The following is a 22,860-nucleotide window of genomic DNA, read 5'->3' on the forward strand; positions in this document are numbered from 1 at the left end:
TGAGCATGGAAAAGAATGTTGTAACTGTAATTGATATTGACTTACGTAATTAGTATGTCAAGTATGTTTACATGTATGCTGCAAGATGTATAAATAAGCAAATAACTTGCTGACAAGCATGTAGCAGGAATTTAGACTGACCTACTGTACTCACTGAGAAATACCGATTTAGCTATTGCAGTGTGCTGGCTATATGTCAACAACTGCTAACCTGGATGCAGTACGGTATGATGACACGAAATAATTAGTTAATAGGCAAAGTGAACCTATAATTAAACGTAAATATGAAAGTTATATAATAAATTTAGATGTTACAGTAAAAAATTGATTTAAAATGTTTATAATAATAATAATAATAATAATAATAATAATAATAATAATAATAATGGCTTTATTTAACCTGGCAGAGTTAAGGCCGTAAGGCCTTCTCTTACACTCAACCAGGATTAAACCTTGCGTACACGGCTGAACATAAAACTGGATAGGAATTAATTAATTACATACTGATACAATTTAGGTATATAATGAGATCAAAAGGGGTAGTTATATAAAATTTACCTCATAAAATAAAAATAAACATAGTGAAGTACATATTAATGTTGTTAGAATCAAATACGAATCACATAAAAACAGAAGCCGGTAATTAAAAAAAAAACTGGTAGAAAATTGTGAAAAGGAGGAGATAAGTTTTAAAGTTTTAATGGTTATCAGGATTGGATTAAAACATGTACTAAAACTAGACGTAAGTGCAAGTGTGAACAATAAATTACTGAGATTTGTGATAAATTAATTAGTTTGGGAAGTTGTATAACTCTTTTGTACATAGATCACTTTCAAATTATTAAGTTTGTACTTTTGTGAACTAATATTAATAAATCTATCTATCTATATCGATAGCAGAACAAAGAAGAGAAGAACAATGGTAACGCATTCTGTGAAGTTTGTGCGGCTCTACACAAGGCCATTTTGTCCTCAGGTTTCGAAATATCATAAGTGAATTGAACTCAGGTTACTGCACATGCAAGAGCCGCACCTGATCAAACAAATATTAGTATATAAGACTAGAAAGGCCGATAAACACAACTACTCTAGAAGTTGCAACCCAACAAACAACAGCAGCACAAAAGATAACGAGAATCTTCATCATGATGAGATTCCTGGTAAGTGAATTCCATAACATTACACATACAAGTTCGTGATACTGCAAAGGAGAGAGACACTAAGAAAATATGTAAGATTATGATTTTAACAGCTTATTGGGATGTGGAACTACTTTCAGGATTTTTCAGACTGAAACGTAATGTAATGTAAATGTAAAGTAATTGTGCCAAAATTCAGGACATATTCTTAGGTTAGGAAACAAAATTATAACGAAACAAGATGTAAACTTTCAGACAGACATACTGTAGAAATGAGAGAATACAAGAAGATCGCAATTTCATGATAAGAAGGAACAAGAATGAAAGTTTAATAGTAGTATTTATATATTTAACATTGTAGAGCTAAGTCCATCAGACTTTCTCTTCCTCTCTACCAGGCGATTATAACTGCAATATTAATTGTATCATTATTCATCGAAGATTGTCTCATTATCCATCTAAATTAAAACAAACGCTAGTACAGACACTCATTCTACATCACTTCGATTATTGTGACGTTTTGTTCAGTGATCTCAGGACTGATTGCCCCCAGAAAATACAGCGTGTCCATAACTCGTGCGTCCGCTTCATTTGAATGTTCGTTAACATGATTATATTTCACCATTTTTGAGAAGTTATCATGGTTTAGATTACATGACAGAAGAAATCTACACTCGCTTTGCTTCTTATATCGAATTATCCACAATTCATCCCCCTCTTATTTATTTGTTCGTTTCCATACTCGCTCTCTCTCGCTATCATAATATTACTACATGATCACAACTCGATAACACGCTAGAAATTCCACTTCACACATCATTTCTGTATGCCTCATCCTTCACTGTTGCTCCTTCTCGTCACTGGAACTCTCTGCCACTTGAAGTCAAGGTCTGTCGAACCTTCAAATCTTTCAAATCTAAATTAGAAAATTATTTATGAAGAGTTGCCAAACTAACTTACTGTTATAACAAGTTTTGTGTTGCATGTTTCCATGTGTTCACTACATTGTTTTATATTCTAGTGATATTTATTTTATTTAATATGTTTTTGTTCCACCATATTTCCCGAAAATGATATGTCTATCTTGTGATAACTTGAGCTACTTATAATCATAATTTTCCTAGCTGTGTGTATCTAATATGCTTTGTACTTTACTTTATTGCCTCATATTTTTATACCTTATATGTTTAATTTATTTGGATTTACTGTTCACATTTTATTATGCCTTTTCCTTTCTTTCTGTATGTTATATATTATATCTCATTTCTACTGACTTGTTGTTTACATTGCATTATGATTATCAGTTCATTTTTGTGCTGTATTTTGTAAATTAGTAGTGTTTTATGTATTGCAGTTTTACTCCTGGTTGAGTGTTACAGAAGGCCGTATGGCTTTAAATAGATACTTCTGTACAAATTTATTGTTGCTAAATCAAAAATACAGAAAAGTGTAGATCTAATGAATAATGCGAGTAAAACGCTTTTGTTAAATGTGATTTGACTCTCCTTTGTTTATATCCATGATATACAAGCAAAACGCTTCTTCTGTTTACTGTGATTTGACTGTCCTTTGTTTATATCCATGGAATCATGCTTATTGATACAGAAACATCTTATTTAAGGGATTGAATCTGACATCTAGCGCGTTAAATAATCCCATCTGGATATGGATTTTAATTCTAATTATGCTTGGCTATGGAGACAGGCAACGACCTCATCGAGAGGCGGCGAATTTATTTAATAATATGTATCCGAATCGCAATCCAATTCCACATACAACAGTGACAAGAATCGTAAGGAAATTTACTGAAATTGGAAACGTAAAGAACTTACCAAGATCAGGTTGTCAACCATATCCATATCTCTCATATCAACGTGGAAAGAGCTAAATTAAAAAAAAAAAAATGTTGGTAGGAGGATTTGAAACTACGCCACTCTCCATCTGTTACCGGTCGATTCCAATCAGTACTGCACCGCTAACAGCGTAGCTACCACAGTCTAGTATATACAGTCACGAAGCTCGAGTTTTGAGGTTGCTAGTAACAATAGAGTGTGCCGGTACTATTTCGCATTGTCTGTAATGGGGCGATAGTAGCGATCCTAGTGGTGAGCAACTATCTATGGATGCATATTTAGTACGTATTGAGCTTCGTGACTGTATATACTAGACTGTGGTAGCTACCACGCAGCTCTCGGATTTGTCCTTTCTCTTTCTTCCATATCGGAATAAAAGTCCGGTTAACATGTAAACTTACCTGAAATGTAGGAAACGTGCGCGTGTGAACGCAGCGTCAGGACTGTCATATGCGCTATCAAAAGTGAGCTCAATATTTTTTTTTTTGGAGGGACTGTACATATTTCTACTTTTATATTACATAAAATACAGGCACTACTTATAACCGTTGTTCAAATAATGTCGCTATAATAGTTATTGTAGTACAGAAGAATTCAATTCTAAAAGTATTGGAGACATGTTGGAAAACATTTTTTCACCATGTGCTTCAACGAGTAGCTGAATCTCAAATCTATGCGAGACACTTGTAACACACCCGGTAGCGAAAGTATTTAAATGTGATTATATAACGAAAACGAAGACGCGAACGCTATTGAAGTTTGCTTTGGACTCAGACTCTAAGATATTGCAAAATAACACTTTCGGAAAATGGCGTCATATAAAAAAGTATGTTTCGGAAAAATTGTGAAAATAATTTTTATAACATCACCTACTTAAACGTTATACAGATAATAAAAATGTTTTAATAAAACGCCAGTCTCTCTAAATCGGGCCCGAGCACTATTAGCTCAATTGAGTTGTGTGGATTTCCCCTAAAGTCACCCTCCACCTTCCCCGGCTGAGACGAATAGAACGGCAGTTAAGCATTGCTCAGTGAAGGATTGCATCATAGCTTTTACGAACTTTTGGGTCTCGCTAGTCGCCTGAAATCCATCACTGATGCACAGTGCCCACTGTGCGTTTGTTTATAAGATAGTGTAAGAGGAAAGGACATGGGAGGAGATTTCAGGGTTCCCTTCCACTTCCCAGTTGTGCGGAGGGCTGCTCCAAATAGTGGTGATAAACTTAATCCTTTCTTTCACAGGCACTTCTCACCATCGCTGCTCTAGCTGCTGTAGCACTGAGTGAACCATGGGTAGTTCCTATTCCACAATCAGCAACATTTCAAATTCCAGATGCGGCGAACCTCTCCACTTTAGTTTCAAATTTGTCTACCCAAATTTCCGATTTGCTCTCATAGTAAACAGTGCGGCAGCACCACCAACTCAAGCTTCAACCACGGCAGCGCCAGCATCAAACGCTTCCACTACGGCCGCGACTGCGTAATCTTCCAGTGAAGGCAGCCGCTAAACTGATTCAGATGTGAAAAGTTGAATATTGTACTCACTATGTAGTTCTCATAAGAGGCAATAAAAGAGGTACCAAATTCACTGTCGTTTCAGACAGATGAACACTCGCTGAAAATTCAAAACACGCTGTGATATCTCATTACTTCAACCCAAACTCGACACTCAAAGATCCTATTCCTTTATGTCTAGCCTATGATAAGAACACACAAACTCACGAAAAAATGTACTTAAGTGGGCTGCGAGAAGAAACTGACCAAATACAAGGTGCAGGAATGTTTCTGTTCTTGGTAGATACTCTGAAAATATTCGCCCTACGTCACAAGAGGATACTGGAGCAAATCTGAAATATTACTATCATCAGGTGAACAACTACTTTTTAAATCTAATACTGTATCTCATATGTGAGACATAATATTAAAAACATAATGATTAAGAAGAAAATTTTTCGTTTCTATTATAATGGCAACTAGGAAGTTCGTATCGTAATTCCGATGTTGAACTTGGACTGTAACGCAATTGAATACATAGCAGCACGAGACTCAACATTTGAAGACGAATAATTGAGGAAAAAATAAACGTGTTACACACTCCTGTGTGCATAATTATTTAATAACAGATGAGTCTAGGGTCCAAAGTCGAAAGTTACCCAGTATTTTTTCTTATTGGGTTAATGTAAAATCAAGGAAGCCTCAACCAGGTAACTTGCCCAAAACAGGATTTGAACCCGGTTCCGACGTTTCAGGCATGATAATCATTACAGTGGTAGACTCTTGCCATCTTGTTTCCGGTCTGCCTACACTTCTGTATCATACATGGGTCTTCGGTGTAATAATACTTAGGTTCGAATTTTTCGTTCATTCTTAATATACAGTGAGTCCACAAAGTGGGCGTACCCCCCATGTATTCTTATTTCACTTACTTTGTGAATGTTGAATGTGAATAGTAGTACCCCTATGTTTCTGTTGGTATCATGCTACCATGGTAACCGTGCAGTTATAAACAAACATAGCTGAACAGATGCCGTATATCACCGACCTTTCGCAACCGGTGGATTGGAAGAGGATCTGCAGAAGTTCAAGCTTTTTTTTTTCTGACCTCACAACACCTGATAATGCTGTCTAGGGGTTCATAAAGCACAAAGTGCGAAATCACCGCTATAACACAACGGTACAATTACAGTACGAGCAGCTGTAGAAGATGTCTTGAACGAAGCGACCCTTGATTATCTCCGTAAAATATCTGCCAGGACATGGCGCAGAATTCAGCTGTACTATGAAAATGTAGGTATTCATACCGATGTCTTTGATCGTTAAACAATCAGACACATGTCCATATAAATGAATCAACCATATCTATCGTAGTGTCGTAATACATGGGACATCACTGTGTGACCTCACTGTACTTGATACAGGGTTTTTTTATTTCGTAATTTTAGTGTCTCTGCTTTTCTTTTGATGCAAGAGGGTATATGAGCTACCGATCTCAAGAACCTCATTTCAGTGGATTATACATGGTGTTAGAAAAGTATCCAATATTTTAGGAGATACTAGTATGCATCAAAACAAGAAAATAATGTATAATAAACATGAGTTCTACAACACATACTTTCTGATATCTGAACACTTGTTCATAAGAGGTGCGCAATGTAACGTCCAATCGTGGCAATACATTCCTCTGCCCTTTGGCGTAAGGAATCACGCACTCTTTGAAATTGACATTAATAAGAAAGTCCTGATAACGATCCCCAGTTAATCTCTGTGGTAGCAAGTATGGCCCTATTAATGCATCACCAAGAACGCCTGCCCATATATTGATTGAGAATCGGTGCTGATGCCTTGTTTCTTCAACTGCATGGGGATTTTCATCGGCCCAAACATGTTGATTACGAAAATTCACAACATTCTCTCTGCCGAACCCCGCTCATATCCGCAACCAATCTTTTGTTTTCAGTATTTCTTGCGACGTATCATTTTTCCATGCCAAGGGTGTCAAATACGGTATGATTATCTGGTAGTCTACTGTATTGTAGGACGGAGAAATGCATTGCCATAAATGGACGTCACATTCAGCACCTCCTATGAGCAAGTGTTCAGATCTCAGAAAGTGGAACCCATGTTTATTGGACATTGTTTTCTTGTCTGATGCATACTAGCACCTCTTAAAATATTGCATACTTTTTAACAACCTGTATTTTTCTTTTATCAGTTATATAAACAAATAAGTGTTAATTGTAATTTTAGGTTTGGTACAAAGACCTCAGATTTGATATTCTATGAATTTCAATGGAGGTTAATCGCAACTATATGTATAGAGCCTGTATTTTCTAAAGTTCTATGAACTTCAAAGTAATATAAGCTAATGAATGCCAATCATAATTAGGTACGTAGCTTTCGGATTAAATAAAATTCTATGAATTTCAACATAACCTAATACAAGCCAAATGAACGTTAATAGTAGGCCTAATAAAATTAAATGCACGTAACTTGCATTTTCCACAATTCTGCGAACTTCAACGCAAGCTAACGTTAAGTAAATAACTTTATTCATTGTTAGACTTATAGGACTTGTATTCCGAAAACTTGTACGAAATTAGTCATTCATTCATTCATTCATTCATTTGTTCGTTCATTCAGTGTTTTGCCCAAGAGGAGGTCTTTCACTGGAAATCCAGCGTTCTCCAATCTTTTGTACTTTCTGCCTTCCTCTTTGTCTCCTCATATGATTCACGTATCTTAATTTAGTTTATCATTTGATATATTCTTTTATCCCGAACTCTTCTCCCATTCACCATTCCTTCCAGCGCATCCTTCAATAGGCAGTTCTTCTCAGCTAGTGACCCAACCAATTCCTTTTACTCTTACTGATCCATTTCAGCATAATTCTTTCTTCACCCACTCTTTCCAACACAGCTTCATTTCTTATTCTGTCTCTTCACTTCACACGTTCCGTTCTTCTCCATATTCACATTGCACATGCTTCTATTCGCTTCTCTTCACTTGGTCGTAACGTCCATATATATTATTTTAATGTACCGAAGTACATATGATATTTCCATATCATATCTGAGAGGATTCTGTCCGACGCCGGGGTGGGTACTTCGGTACATCCAATAATAAAAAGTCGCGCGACATAGGACATCTCCGTTATTAGTGTAAGTATAAAAAATAGTTTCAAATAAATGTTTTAGATATTGGTACGTGTAGTTCATGTGCAAAATCTTAAGAAAATCGTGAGAGCCATATTTGAGAAAATTGCAACAAACCTGTTCGCGTTTCAAGTAAAGTACCAGTTTGGTTAGGAAAAACGCATCCAAAACTGAGATGTCAAATCTCTGGAGCGTACGAAACTTAAATTAGAAATGTGTTTTAGGTCGCGCGCCGTAATTAATAAATTGTGTTTTTGTGTAGACAGGTGAGTGAGTGCTAGTTTCACCAGTGAACCGGGTAGTAACAGACAATGTACATAATTCCTGAGAGGATGGAAATGGTTCTCATCCATACGGGAGGCCTGAGTCTACGGGAAGCAGCAGAAGAATATCACAGACGGCATCCAGATCAACCTGCCCCACATCACGGAAGCATTGATCGTTTAATGAAACGTTCAAGACTGCAGGCAGTATCCACGTCAAAAAAACGTTCAAGGCGGCCTCGTACAGCAACAGGGGATGCAAACGCAGCTAGTGTGCTAGCTAAGCTGGTAGTCAGTCTATGACGGTCAACCAGGGAAGTGGCGCAAGAATGTGGCACCAGTCAAGCGTCCGTGTCCAGGATACTATCCGTCAATCATTTCCATTCCTATCGTATGCACCTTGTGCAGGAACTGCATGCGAATGTCACAGATATGCAGGTGCAATTCTGTGAGTGGTTTCATGAACGACGAACGCACCAGCCAAACCTTGAAGCTGATATTTGTTGGAGCGATGAGGCCTGTTTCCATTTGAACGGAACAGTGAATGGCCATAACGCTGTGTACTGGGCAACGAGAACCCCCACATAGCTGTAGAGGCTCATAATCAGTTTGACCCAAGATTAAATGTGTGGTGTGACATACACGGGGATCTTGTCATCGGTCCCGTGGTTCTGAACAACAAGCTTTCTGCTCCACTTTACAGATAGCATCTCGAGGCTGCCCTACTTGGATGATCTGCCCCTAGAAAGAAGACGTGGGTTTTTCTTTCAGCAGGATGGATCACCACCGCATTTCTGATTGATAGTCTGTGAATTGCAGAATGGGCGTTGGATTGGTTGAAGGAATGCAGTGGAATGACCGCCTAAGTCGCCAGATTTAACGCCACTTGACTTTTTTATCTGGGGATATCTCAAGTCTGTAGTTTACAGCAACAGGCCCCAAAAACTGGATTAACTGCAGGAAAATATCAGGAGAGAATGTGCACAAATAACACCTGCTGTTTTTGTTAATGTGCGGAGCAGTTACCTCAACCGTGTATGGATGGGCTGTCAACAAAATGGCCTCCGATTTGAGCACTTACTCCATTAGTGTGCCTGTGGAACAATTACAGAGATCGTGAAAGTTCAAGTGCTAAAATGTTTCAGTTTCTCATTGTGACTCTCAACTTCTTCACTTGTCTACACAAAAAACACAATTTATTAATTACGGCGCGCGACCCAAACCACATTTCCAATTTAAGTTTCGTACCCTCCAGAGATGTGATACCTCAGTTTTGGATGCGTTTTCCCTAACCAAACAGGTACTTTACTTGAAACGCGAACATGTTTGTTGCAATTTTCTAAAAAATGGCTTCTACGATTTTCTTAAAATTTTGCACATGAACTACACGTACCAATATCTAAAACATTTACTTGAAACTATTTTTTTGTACTTACACTAATAACGGAGATGTCCTATGTCGCGCGACTTTTGAATCACCCTGTATATGATATGCGTAAATCACTTCGTGATTTAAGACGGCGTTTATTCCGTCGGATTCCGGCCAACTAGTCACTCATAACGAGTGCATCTCAGCACATGTGTGGACTTCAGTCCTACGTTCATAGACATCTATGACGTAGTGCAGAGGGCGGCCACTAGAGGGAACGCAAGAGTTGGAGCTTAATCTGAGACGATTCTGTCCGACGCCGGGGTGGGTATCCGGTGTGGCTTAGTGGATAAAGCATCAGCACGTAGAGCTGAAAACCCGGGTTCAAATCCCGGCGCCGGAGAGAATTTTTCTCCGTTCCATTACTCTTTCATCGTATGATGACGCAGAATATCTGCATGGAAATATCATATGTACTTCGGTACATTAAATAATATATATGATATGCGTAAATCACTTCGTGATTTAAGACGGCGTTTATTCCGTCCGATCCCTGCCAACTAGTCACTCATAACGAGTGCACCTCAGCACATGTGTGGACTTCAGTCCTACGTTCACATACATCTATGACGTAGTGCAGAGGGCGGCCACTAGAGGGAACCCAAGAGTTGGGACTTAAACTGAGACGATTCTGTCCGACGCCGGGGTGGTATCCGGTGTGGCTTAGTGGATAAAGCATCAGCACGTAGAGCTGAAAACCCGGGTTCAAATCCCGGCGCCGGAGAGAACTTTTCTCCGTTCCATTACTCTTTCATCGTAATGTCCATGTTTCTGCCCCATATAATGCTACATTCCATAGAAAGCACTTCCTTAGTTCTTTTTTATGATGTGACTAAAAGAATGATAATAGTAAATTCCTTTGGATCAGGACTTGGAGTGACAGAAGTTGAACTCTTGCTCAGAATAAAGTAAATGTTTATAAAATTATTTCCAGCAGGCCTGCCCTTGCAGGGATGAAAACACTGCTTTAAATTAAGTTTTCTTTTCAACACCAATTATATCTACGAATATACTAATCTGAGATATTACACAAGCAATAGTAGTTTTTGCGAAAAAAATAAACATTTTTGTAAGCCGATAAATGTGACTTACTTCAAATATAAATAATGTGGTTTTATTACTCTTATTCAAGGTTACATATGTTCGCCATAACTGATATATCTCCCACGCATAACCAATTTTTTTCACTACTAATAATTCGCAAGCTGTACAAACATGAACATTAGGAGCTATATAAGACCACAGGGTTATGAAGGGTTTATCAGTTCCATCATGGCGAAATACCTGGTAAGTAACAAGCCATACTACGCTTTCTCAATGCATGCTTGATATTTGGTATTTTTCTTATTCAAGTGTCTATACTTCTTTTGCAAATAAAGGCAATGCGCATTTTGAGTGATTCTGATTTTGATGCTCACTGCAGACCTTCGTTTATTTCTGAAAGAATTTTAACTGTTGTGAATTTGTATATTTTCCATTGTTTGATTAAAATTAAGACAAATTTAAACAGTTATTATCCACATAGCGAGATTCATCATTATGGTACAAGACATAATTACCGTTTGTGACCCCTAGAGTTAGATTAACCAAGTCCAAACTATTGTTTACATCAATTGCATTATATATGTTTAATGAACTTGCTTATAGTGCACATATTATTAATTTTAATACATTTAGGTGTGTTATTCGTGACTGGCTAATCAAAACCCTTTTTAAGATATAAATGAATTTATGGAAACTAGTGTTGATATAGTATTTTAGTTTGTTTGTTTATCTTGTTTCTCTTTTGACTTTGTCTATGTATCTGTGATACCACGACTGTTTTTATCATTAAATCAACATATAAATCAATATAACCTTACACATAGATGAAAGAGTAATGGAACGGAGAAAAATTCCCTCAGGCGCCGAGATTTGAACCCGGGTTTTCAGCTCTACGTGCTGATGCTTTATCCACTAAGCCACACCGGATACCCACCCCGGCGTCGGACAGAATCGTCTCAGATTAAGCTCCAACTCTTGCGTTCCCTCTAGTGGCCGCCCTCTGCACTACGTCATAGATGTCTATGAACGTAGGACTGAAGTCCACACATGTGCTGAGGTGCACACTTCGTGATTTAAGACGGCGCTTTTTCCGTCGGATCCCTGCCAACTAATCACTCATAACGAGTGTGGCTTAGTGGATAAAGCATCAGCACGTAGAGCTGAAAACCCGGGTTCAAATCCCGGCGCCGGAGGGAATTTTTCTCCGTTCCATTACTCTTTCATCGTATGATGACGCAGAATATCTGCATGGAAATATCATAAGTACTTCAGTACATTAAAATAATATATACTTACATATAGAGTTATATAACTGGAAAATATTATAAACATCGTATATAATTATTTTTCCTAAATTTTACTTGTGAGTCGCTCCCTTCGTTACTCTGTTCTTGTTTTAGCCTTACTATGATAATTATTTTGAAATACAGTAGAACTTGGTTATAGCGACCTCATTTTGTGAGACACTTCTCGTATAACCTAAAATATTCTGTGGTCCCAACTAATTCCCCATAAGACATATGCTTTCCTACCTTGCTTAATACGACAAACGCATATGCGTTTACCTCGCATATAACGTCATTTTCAATCTCAGTTTGGAATAAGATTTTTTAAGAACAAAAGTATTTTAAGAAATATCTTGTTGAAATCTGAACCTGACAAATTCTTTACAGTCTCCTTCTGTCATGTATCACTGGAATGCAGACTGATTCCCCACCCCATTGTAACCTGCTCAAATTCATGCGGTATTAGATCAGTTTCGACAGGAAGTTTTCACTAAGTGCACGCATTTTAACGCAGAATGTCAACTAAAAGAAGTAGGTGACGCTTTAGAAGTCATATTTATGAATTTGTTCTATAAGGCTAGGGAAGGGAGCAGTGAAATTGCAATTGAAATTATGAACATAGAACGTAATTTAGCCCTAGAAAGTGTGTATAGGGCAAGTAGAAGACAACAGAGTAAAATGACTGATTACTTCACTTCTAAGTGAAGTAGTTTCGTGAGTACTGAACAAACTGTTTTAATACAGAATACTGTATTTATAATTGTAGGCCTACGTGTAATGTTATGTTTTTTATTTAACGACGCTCGCAACTGCAGAGGTTATATCAGCGTCGCCGGATGTGCCGGAATTTTGTCCCGCAGGAGTTCTTTTACATGCCAGTAAATCTACTGACATGAGCCTATCGCATTTAAGCACACTTAAATGCCATCGACCTGGCCCGGGATCGAACCCGCAACCTTGCGCATAGAAGGACAGAGCTATACCAACTAGCCAACCAGGTCGACTCCTACGTGTATTTTATTATGTTCATTGTAGGCTTAAAAGTTAATACATAAATCTAAAATAAGTCTAATTAAGTTTGTTATTTTTCATTTTCCACCTCACTAGATTGATAATGTGAATCTCGGTTACTACGACACTCGTTTGTAACAACATAATTTTTAACGTCCCTTGGATGTCGTTATAACCAAGTTCTACTGTACAGCAAATCTTTGCTATACCGCTGATTGCTGTACTGTGAAGGAAAGGCATTGTCGCAAAAATAAATAAATAAATAAATATATATATAAATAAATAAATAGAGTATACACTGTGAACTAGTAACGTGTGATTGTAACTTCTTGGGTTAACAGAGATACCAACAGGGAATTTGCGGTGTAGCGAAGTATTTTTCATCTTACTGGAAAGAAGATAAATTAACATTGCTTCTAATATACGCAGAATAAAATATCGCAGAGTAAATACAGCGTTGAGTACACTGAATAATGTCTTTAAACTGAACTTGCCTCAGGAACTTTCTTGAATAAGAGGATTAGGATATTTCAAAATAAGTAGCCTACTTGTAGGATTTGATCTTTTCGCGAAAATTAGGATCTCTTCTTACATTATAAACAACATCTCTATTCATAATTTATGTAGGCTATATTTTTTTAGTTATTATTCGAAAGGCAACTCTAAATGAAACCATATACAACGTAATTAGCCTTGGGCGTATTCAGGCTGTAGATGCATTTGCCTGTTGATCCTAAGCTGCGCTAGAGCGTGGGTTCGATCCCCGCGTGGGCTGATTACATGTTTATTTTTTCCGAAGATTTTATATTTGAGACATTCTCTGGAACAAGAGCTTAACTATCAACTCTTAAATTTGAGATATAGCCTAGAGCATCAAACATATTATATCTCTTATAGCAGCATTTGGGTAGAACGACATTCAAATGTTTCTAGAAGGCACTGTGTTTGTTGAAAGAAAATAATCTAATTTGTCAGGAGAAAGAAGTCTTATTAAGGATTCAACTGGAAAAAAGACGTAACTTATGCCTACATTAAGTTGTTGTTCTAATGTGCGTTTCAATTGTGTGGTGAATATCCGATAATCACATGTCAAAACCTCTGCTATTATTTAGCTGGTTGTTTAATGTGAACCATACATTAAATTAAATTAAATGGAATTTATTTTATTTATTACAAACTTTTGACAACAACATGTTCACAATTTGTCATAAACTTACAATTGTAGAATTTACAGCATTTTCAATATCTGAATTCTTGTTTGAACTCATTTTAACAATATTTGTTTATTTCTCCTAGTACTGCTATAAATCAACAAAACAAACATAAACGAATCGCCTCTCGCAGAAAGAAACTAATAATAATGCAATGGCCTCTCCACAAAATACATGTTTAAAAGTAATAAAGATAATACAATTAATTTTATTAAAAATTATTTTTTATCAAAGTGGATAAAACGTTGTACGATATATTTATAGTAACTTAATATTATAATACTTGACTAGTTATCAACCTCGGCCTGCAGCCTCATTTGACAACTCTTCAATCTTATATTGTAAAATGAAACGTTACAATACTCATATCGTAAGTAACTGTTACCGTTTGAAAAGTAACGTGAGTAAGTACAGTAACAGCCCGCATAGCTATGAGCCACTGCGTAAAATATCGGCAACAGTTTTTTTAGTAGGTTATTTTACGACGCTTTATCAACATCTTAGGTTAATTAGTGTCTGAATGAGATGAAGGTGACAATGCCGGTGAAATGAGTCCGGGGTCCAGCACCGAAAGTTACCCAGCATTTGCTCATATTGGGTTGAGGGAAAACCCCGGAAAAACCTCAACCAGAGAACTTACCCCGACCGGGAATCGAACCCGGGCCACCTTATTTCGCAGCCAGACGCGCTGACCGTTACTCCACAGGAGTGGACTCGGCAATATTATATCTATCACAAGTTACACATTAGTACATTACATTATACATATAATTTACTGGCTTACCTAAGACAGTTCTAGCCTAAATCCTATGTCATCCAGGTTTTATCCAGTTAGAACGCAATTTATGAGTCTAGTTTTTGTATAAAAAATCAAACCCATTTCTCTAACTTTTACTCACTAAATTCTGGATTGAAAAAATAAGATGGTTGTTAAAAGCCCGAATATTTCCATAGAAATATAGCAAGACAATTTTCATACTAGTTCTTCATAATATATTTCGAAATGAAGATTCGCTATTGTAATACATACCACATTAACATGAACTAGACTGACGTGTACTGAACTGAAGTCAGCTGTATATTAAACCTTTAACCTCGACGTCCCCTCACAAGCAAACATTCTCATGGAGGCAGATAAAAATTATTTTATTCTTCCACCATGTTAATAATGCAAAAACAAGTGCTTATACAAATTTTGGCAACTTGACCGCAATTTCGAGGACCGTTCAGAAAATAAGTTTCCCTGAGGCAGTTTACAGAAAGGAAACACAATTTCATGGAAAGATTTCTTGGAAGAGATATAACAGATGGCAATTGTTGAGCTATTTTTCAACATATTCCCTACCGGAATTGAGACGTTTGTCATAATATGGGATCAAATTTTGTATCCACATGTCGTAGAAGTCTGCCGCCTGGGATCGGAACCAGCGTGTGACAGCCGTCTGCATCTCTCTGTTGATCCAACGGTAATCGAAGTGGGGTACTAGAATATTTTTCAGGAAAAGGGTAGAAACCTCTTTAATCGCCTAAATGAGTGGATAAGAACTAATCTCTCTAAAAAAAATGGTGATGAATTGACGTTTTTCTTTTCAGGCACTTCTTACTATCGCTGCTCTAGCTGCCGTAGCACTGAGTGAGCCCCTTTTTATCCCCTCTCTAATTTCAAAACTTCCACAACCGTCTATTTTCCCCAATCCAATAGAACAGTTGCCATTCCAATTGCCATTCCCATTGCCATTCCCATTCCCATTCCCAATCCCGCAAAAGAGTACGGCAGCACCAGCCGCCACTACCTCAGCAGCTCCAGCCACTGACGCTCCAACTACGGCAGCTCCTGCTACTGACGCTCCAACTACGGCCGCGCCAGCCACTGACGCTCCAACTACGGCAGCTCCTGCTACTGACGCCACAACCACGGCCGCGTCAGCCTAACTTCCAGTGAAAGCAGCCACTAAACTACTTCAGCTGTGAGATATCAAATATTGTACTCAGTATGTTGTAGTTCTCAGATTATAATAAATAGTACAGACAATAAAATGTACACCAGATTCACAAACTTTCATTTCCGACAGATGAACACCCATTGAAAATTCAAAACTCACAACGAGATACGAATACTTGAACCCAATCCTGACACTCCAAAGCACAGTGGATCAAAACGCAAATTTAGCTAGACAAAATAAATAACCTATATTCTATCTAACAGATTTTCATGAAACTTTACACAGGAGCTACAGGTAGCATATATTTTTTGTGTACGAACTCTCATTACGTTTGTGTAAGAGAAACTACGCCTTTATAGAGGGTGGTTTTAGACAAAATTAATAAATTTTCTCCTACCAAACAGATATTCATGAAACTAGCATATACTTTTGAAGTAAAATTAACTACAAAATCCTTTAGATTCCTATCTAAGCATTTTTCTACACCTTCAGAACATTCCTCTAATCCTATTTTTATTTTCATGTAGTCAATAAGCGTTTCTTTGTCCAGAATCTTCGAACCTGATTCTTCAAATAGCTATAACCTTGTGATAACGGATTGCGCACCGACCTCTAAAATGTAATAGTACATTATGCAACGAGCCTATAATGGTAGTAATTAAGACGCAAGTATGTTTGTTTATGAAACGAGCGCAATTAGGTCATGTTATGGATATGTGCGAACTGACCTGAATTGTGAGATGTGCGCAGACGCGAAAGTATTGATTTTTTCCGAGACCGAATGTCATTGACCTTGATAGAGAATAAGATGAACATTAGTCTGATATAACCTGGAATTGATTTAGAATTGAAAAACGAGATGACAAATTGAATTTATTTGAATATTATTTACAATTAACGCTAATTATTATAGTAACAGAACGTAACCTTCTGCGACAATATTGGATTTCCAGCCTCCATGACTTTTCGCTAATTGTCTTTCGATTGCTTATCCGAGAATAATCGATACTTGCGGTTTCATAACGGTACAAAGGTGACTTGACATTGGCTGAACACCTGAACTTTAATGAACAGGTGTACTTTAATGAGGTACATTAAAGGGCTACTACCAGGTGTATAATTACTACATTTCGGCATGGTCGAGCATAAAATAACAAAGTAACTTGCTAGAATATCCAAATAATTTTATAGTTGCCGTAAGGTAGATATCTTGCACTACATTTTAACACAATTTAGATCGTGACGCGACGTGATTTTTTTATCAGTTTATTCTGTGATTAATCATACAGGATGTTAATTACAATTCTGTCCATTAATTCGCCTAAAATTATATTCCGACTAATGGAATTATTGTATTCTTGCGTCAATCTTTTGTTTTCTTTGATTAATCTCGTTCATTTCTTGTAGGAGGATACTCACCTGGACAGAATAGGCATTCGTCACTGAATGAAACAATCTGAAACGCAAAAACCGCATGATCCAGTTGCAGTAAACTCGTGTCCTTCGTGGATCGTCTAATTACATTATCCTTATATACTTCAATTTGTGTAGGTGGAAATATATTGGATAAATAATCTTAGTATGCAAACCTAAGAGATTTGTTCCAAAGAAAATAATTTGTTATGTTTTTGTAAGTCATTTCAAAGCAATATTGTTTGTTGTGGGAAGTGACTTTTGTATCACACCAGTGGCGGTTCCTCGGGGGAGGGAAGGGAGGAACGTCATCCTCACATTTTTCTTCTTTTGTAAGTAAATACCAAATGAAATATATGCCTTGAAATTCGCGGAAGATTCGATAATTTTTAAGTTCACAGCTATAAGAAAACCTCGGTTAATCGAGTTTTAAACGATGAGCACTCGTGTGCTGCTGGAAAACTGTGAGAATGATGCGAGATTGTTTGTGTGGAGGAAAGCCAATCCATTCCTCCTTTACTGTAGTTAACACACAGAGACAACAGCGCACTAGCGGCCAGAGAAAGAAGCAGAGTTTTAAAGCAAGTAAATGAACGGATAGGGAGGAGATCCTCCTCTGAATCAGTCATGGGAGGGAAATAGAAACCAACTGGTCGTGCAGCAAGCTCGCTACCGCTGCCATCTAACGATCTTCCTTTCAAACAGACTATAACACATCTAGGAGGAGGCACAATAAAATCAGTTTTAACGCAACGCCATGAAAGACACCATATAAACTTATTTTAAATTATAAATCAAAAATATTATTCATTGCACTTTATATAGGCTACTATTCATGGTTTGAGACTTTCAAGGATATTTGAAAGTTAAAGTCGGGTTTATATAAAACAAAGAGGAATTAGTTCTACGTTAGTATCGCAGATCTTTTGGCCCCTGAAATTCACTTCCATTCATTGTGTACTAGACAGAACAACAGCCAAGTTGTCAGTTTTATACAAATATATTTGAAATTGAAAGTAGGTACTCCAAACTACATTATTTTTAACGTAAAAAAATTAATTGGCCACAGGCAACTTTGAATAATAATGGTAGTATGACTTTACAAGAACTGACATTCTTCAAAAGCATGTGATACTGAACTTGTAAAATGTACATGTGGCAACACAGACCACGTGGGTGGGTGTAGTGCTCTCGCTTTCCTCAGATTATTTCCCATTCCTATTTCCGTATAACGGTTCCGATTACGTGTTAATAGCTATAGTCTCTTCCAACATGTGTGATGCTGTAGTGTGCTCGAAAAATGCTGCGAGGTTGTGAATTTTCTTGTAATTCTTAATTTGTACAATTATTCAACAATAAATGGAAGTGACAACATAATATATTTTGGAAAAATTAGGAAACTCAATTTACAAGAACAGATTATTACTATACAGAAGGGAAGGCCAACCCCAACACTACCTGGTCTTACATGTATGCATGTAGGCTAATTTGTAGCATGTGTCATTCAAGAAGGTGCCATTTCGTCCTGTTACGCAGGAGCCGCCACTGTATCACACGGTACCCGTAACCAAGAAGCAGTGGTCAATCTTATCAGTATTAAATTGAAAACTATCTTAATTTTTTTAAGTATTTGATAGTTTAAAAATAATGTAATTAAATGTGCAAAAAAAAATCTGAAATCTCAAGTAGTATTTTACGATTAATTTTAATTGAATATGGGACGCAATTAAACTATGACGCCTTCGTTACCTGATACGTTCGGGGTGCAACTATGACTGCAAAAACTTACAGGGGATTTGAGGAAATCCCTATCGTTTTATGTAATGTCTACACAGAAATTAAGGTGATGGAATAAGGATAAATAAATGCAATATTATGTATGATTTAAATGTGTCCAATGAACGGAATGAAATAAGCTATGAATAACAGTCAATAATAATAGTAATAATAATAATAATAATAATAATAATAATAATAATAGCGACTAATTGGGTTTTCCGTGGGATCAAAAACCGTGACTAACTCTTGTGGTGAATTTCGGTGCAGTCCGGAGGGTTGTGAAACTTGGACTCTCACTTTGAGAGAGGAACAGAGGTTAAGGGTGTTTTGAGAATAATCAATCAATCTTCTTAATGTATCCAGCTGTTTGCTGACAACATAAAATGTTCACTATAATCCACTGTAGTCTATTCAGTTTATGTTTTTCAAGAGAAATTAGGGGTATTTTGATCGGTGTTCATTATAGATATCTGTTGCTAGTAGCCAGAGTTGGGGGTGTAGTCAATATACAGGGTGTTTAAAAATACGGGGCATAATTTTAGGTATGTATTTCCCACATGTAGACAATCAAAATAGTTCATTACAACATGTGTCCGGAAATGCTTTATTTCCGAGTTATGGCCTCCACAACATTGAAATTCACCGGAACGTTTTTCTTTCCGCAGACCGTTTCCGTCAAAGGAGACATTAAGAGGGCACTCTGACAGTTCATTCCGAGGCGAAGGTTATATTCAGTGTTGTATAGGCGTTAGACTGTGCGACATGTATTCAAATCAAGAGTTGGCACTGATACACTTCATGTACGGTAAGGCGGACGGCAATGCTGCGCTGGCTCGTCGTTTGTACCAGGAGAGGTACCCACAGCGACAATGTCCAGATCGGAAAACATTTGTACGTCTCCATTACCGTCTGTGCGGCGAGTATGGAAAATTTAACTCTCCTGGTTTGGGAAGGGGACGACCAAGATCTACAACTCCAGAAGTACAGGAGATTCTGGAGGCTGTGAACATGACTCCTTCTATCAGCACACGAAGGGTAGCGTTGCAAGTCAATGTTCCTCATACGACTGTCTGGAGACTGTTGAAAGAGTATCAATTGTATCCTTATCATATCTGAGGACATTCGCAATACTCCTGGAGTTTGAGATCGTGTTCGCAGGTCAATGAGATATCGATGTGAGGTCTGTATTCAAGCAGGAGGTGGACATTTTGAACATCTTCTGTCATGACAACGACCTGCGGAAAGAAAACGTTTCGGTGAATTTCAATGTTGTTAAGGCCATAACTCGGAAATGAAGCATTTCCGGACACATGTTGTAATGAACTATTTTGATTATCTACATGTGGGAAATACATACCTGAAATTATGCCCCGTATTTTTGAAACACTCTGTATACTGCAGGGCTGTGTCTTCTGTAACTGGTACTGATGATTTTAATTTACTTCTTTTGTGGTTTATGGATGGACAGTACAGAAGAATGTGTTCCAGATCTTCATCATGATTATTACACCACAGACATGTAGGATTATCAGAAAGGTGAAATCGGTGTAGGTACATTGAGTGACAATGTGACCTGTTCTGGCTCTTGTTAAAAATGTTTGAACATGTCTGGGCAAGTTTTTGTACATTTCCAGGTCATTTGGTTTCTTTTGAACAGACTGTAAAATTTTTCCTTTGTCAGAAGAGCACCAATTGTTGATCCATAGGTTTGTAAAATGAGACTTTACTGAAGCAAAAGCATTGGATAGAGATGTCACTTGAAGAGGTCTTGGTTGCAAATATGTTGTCTGTTTTGCAATATTATCGACTTTCTCGTTTCCAGGTATAGCACAATGTCTAGATATCCATTGACATGTTATTTCCTTTTGGAGTTCTTTTAGTTTACTTAGTTGTTTCTGAGAGCCAATTGTTGATCCATAGGTTTGCAAAATGAGACTTTACTGAAGCAAAAGCATTGGATAGAGATGTCACTTGAAGAGGTCTTGGTTGTAAATATGTTGCCTGTTTTGCAATATCATCGACTTTCTCGTTTCCAAGTATAGCACAATGACTAGGTATCCATTGAAATGTTATTTCCTTTGGGAGTTCTTTTAGTTTACTTAGTTGTTTCTGAGAGCCAATTGTTGATCCATAGGTTTGCAAAATGAGACTTTACTGAAGCAAAAGCAATGGATAGAAATATCGCTTGAAGAGGTCTTGGTTGTAAATATGTTGCCTGTTTTGCAATATCATCGACTTTCTCGTTTCCAAGTATAGCACAATGACTAGGTATCCATTGAAATGTTATTTCCTTTGGGAGTTCTTTTAGTTTACTTAGTTGTTTCTGAGAGCCAATTGTTGATCCATAGGTTTGCAAAATGAGACTTTACTGAAGCAAAACCGATGGATAGAAATATCGCTTGAAGAGGTCTTGGTTGTAAATATGTTGCCTGTTTTGCAATATCATCGACTTTCTCGTTTCCAAGTATAGCACAATGACTAGGTATCCATTGAAATGTTATTTCCTTTGGGAGTTCTTTTAGTTTACTTAGTTGTTTCTGAGAGCCAATTGTTGATCCATAGGTTTGCAAAATGAGACTTTACTGAAGCAAAAGCAATGGATAGAAATATCGCTTGAAGAGGTCTTGGTTGTAAATATGTTGCCTGTTTTGCAATATCATCGACTTTCTCGTTTCCAAGTATAGCACAATGACTAGGTATCCATTGAAATGTTATTTCCTTTGGGAGTTCTTTTAGTTTACTTAGTTGTTTCTGAGAGCCAATTGTTGATCCATAGGTTTGCAAAATGAGACTTTACTGAAGCAAAAGCAATGGATAGAAATATCGCTTGAAGAGGTCTTGGTTGTAAATATGTTGCCTGTTTTGCAATATCATCGACTTTCTCGTTTCCAAGTATAGCACAATGACTAGGTATCCATTGACATATTATTTCCTTTTGGAGTTCTTTTAGTTTACTTAGTTGTTTCTGAGAGCCAATTGTTGATCCATAGGTTTGCAAAATGAGACTTTACTGAAGCAAAAGCAATGGATAGAAATATCGCTTGAAGAGGTCTTGGTTGTAAATATGTTGCCTGTTTTGCAATATCATCGACTTTCTCGTTTCCAAGTATAGCACAATGACTAGGTATCCATTGAAATGTTATTTCCTTTGGGAGTTCTTTTAGTTTACTTAGTTGTTTCTGAGAGCCAATTGTTGATCCATAGGTTTGCAAAATGAGACTTTACTGAAGCAAAAGCAATGGATAGAAATATCGCTTGAAGAGGTCTTGGTTGTAAATATGTTGCCTGTTTTGCAATATCATCGACTTTCTCGTTTCCAAGTATAGCACAATGACTAGGTATCCATTGAAATGTTATTTCCTTTGGGAGTTCTTTTAGTTTACTTAGTTGTTTCTGAGAGCCAATTGTTGATCCATAGGTTTGCAAAATGAGACTTTACTGAAGCAAAAGCATTGGATAGAGATGTCACTTGAAGAGGTCTTGGTTGTAAATATGTTGCCTGTTTTGCAATATCATCGACTTTCTCGTTTCCAAGTATAGCACAATGACTAGGTATCCATTGAAATGTTATTTCCTTTGGGAGTTCTTTTAGTTTACTTAGTTGTTTCTGAGAGCCAATTGTTGATCCATAGGTTTGCAAAATGAGACTTTACTGAAGCAAAAGCATTGGATAGAGATGTCACTTGAAGAGGTCTTGGTTGTAAATATGTTGCCTGTTTTGCAATATCATCGACTTTCTCGTTTCCAAGTATAGCACAATGACTAGGTATCCATTGAAATGTTATTTCCTTTGGGAGTTCTTTTAGTTTACTTAGTTGTTTCTGAGAGCCAATTG

General features: G+C 37.2%; 2 protein-coding genes and 1 long non-coding RNA gene across 5 annotated transcripts in view; 2 read left to right on the top strand and 1 right to left on the bottom strand.

Annotated features, from left to right (window-relative positions):
- LOC138694975 (gamete and mating-type specific protein A-like) overlaps window positions 1-15,938 on the top strand; it is a 58,228-nt gene extending 42,290 nt beyond the window's left edge. The window contains exons 1-2 of one of the 2 annotated variants that reach the window (XM_069819202.1): window positions 10,555-10,625; window positions 15,484-15,938. In XM_069819202.1, the coding sequence (XP_069675303.1) occupies window positions 10,611-10,625; window positions 15,484-15,822 (354 nt within the window). In that variant the 5' untranslated portion in view covers window positions 10,555-10,610 and the 3' untranslated portion in view covers window positions 15,823-15,938. Of the gene's footprint in view, window positions 1-10,554; window positions 10,626-15,483 lie in introns of those variants that run through there. The other variant, XM_069819203.1, reaches the window with a different exon arrangement.
- LOC138694978 (LIM domain only protein 3-like) overlaps window positions 1-22,860 on the bottom strand; it is a 913,591-nt gene that overhangs the window by 458,623 nt on the left and 432,108 nt on the right. The gene's annotated exons all lie outside the window — the stretch shown is intronic.
- Window positions 1,092-4,625, top strand: LOC138694977 (uncharacterized). The gene is made up of 2 exons (XR_011331032.1): window positions 1,092-1,160; window positions 4,237-4,625. It is a non-coding gene; the product is annotated as an uncharacterized lncRNA (long non-coding RNA).

Source organism: Periplaneta americana, chromosome 2 (genome assembly GCF_040183065.1).
Source record: "Periplaneta americana isolate PAMFEO1 chromosome 2, P.americana_PAMFEO1_priV1, whole genome shotgun sequence".
Taxonomy (NCBI): Eukaryota; Metazoa; Arthropoda; class Insecta; order Blattodea; family Blattidae; genus Periplaneta; species Periplaneta americana.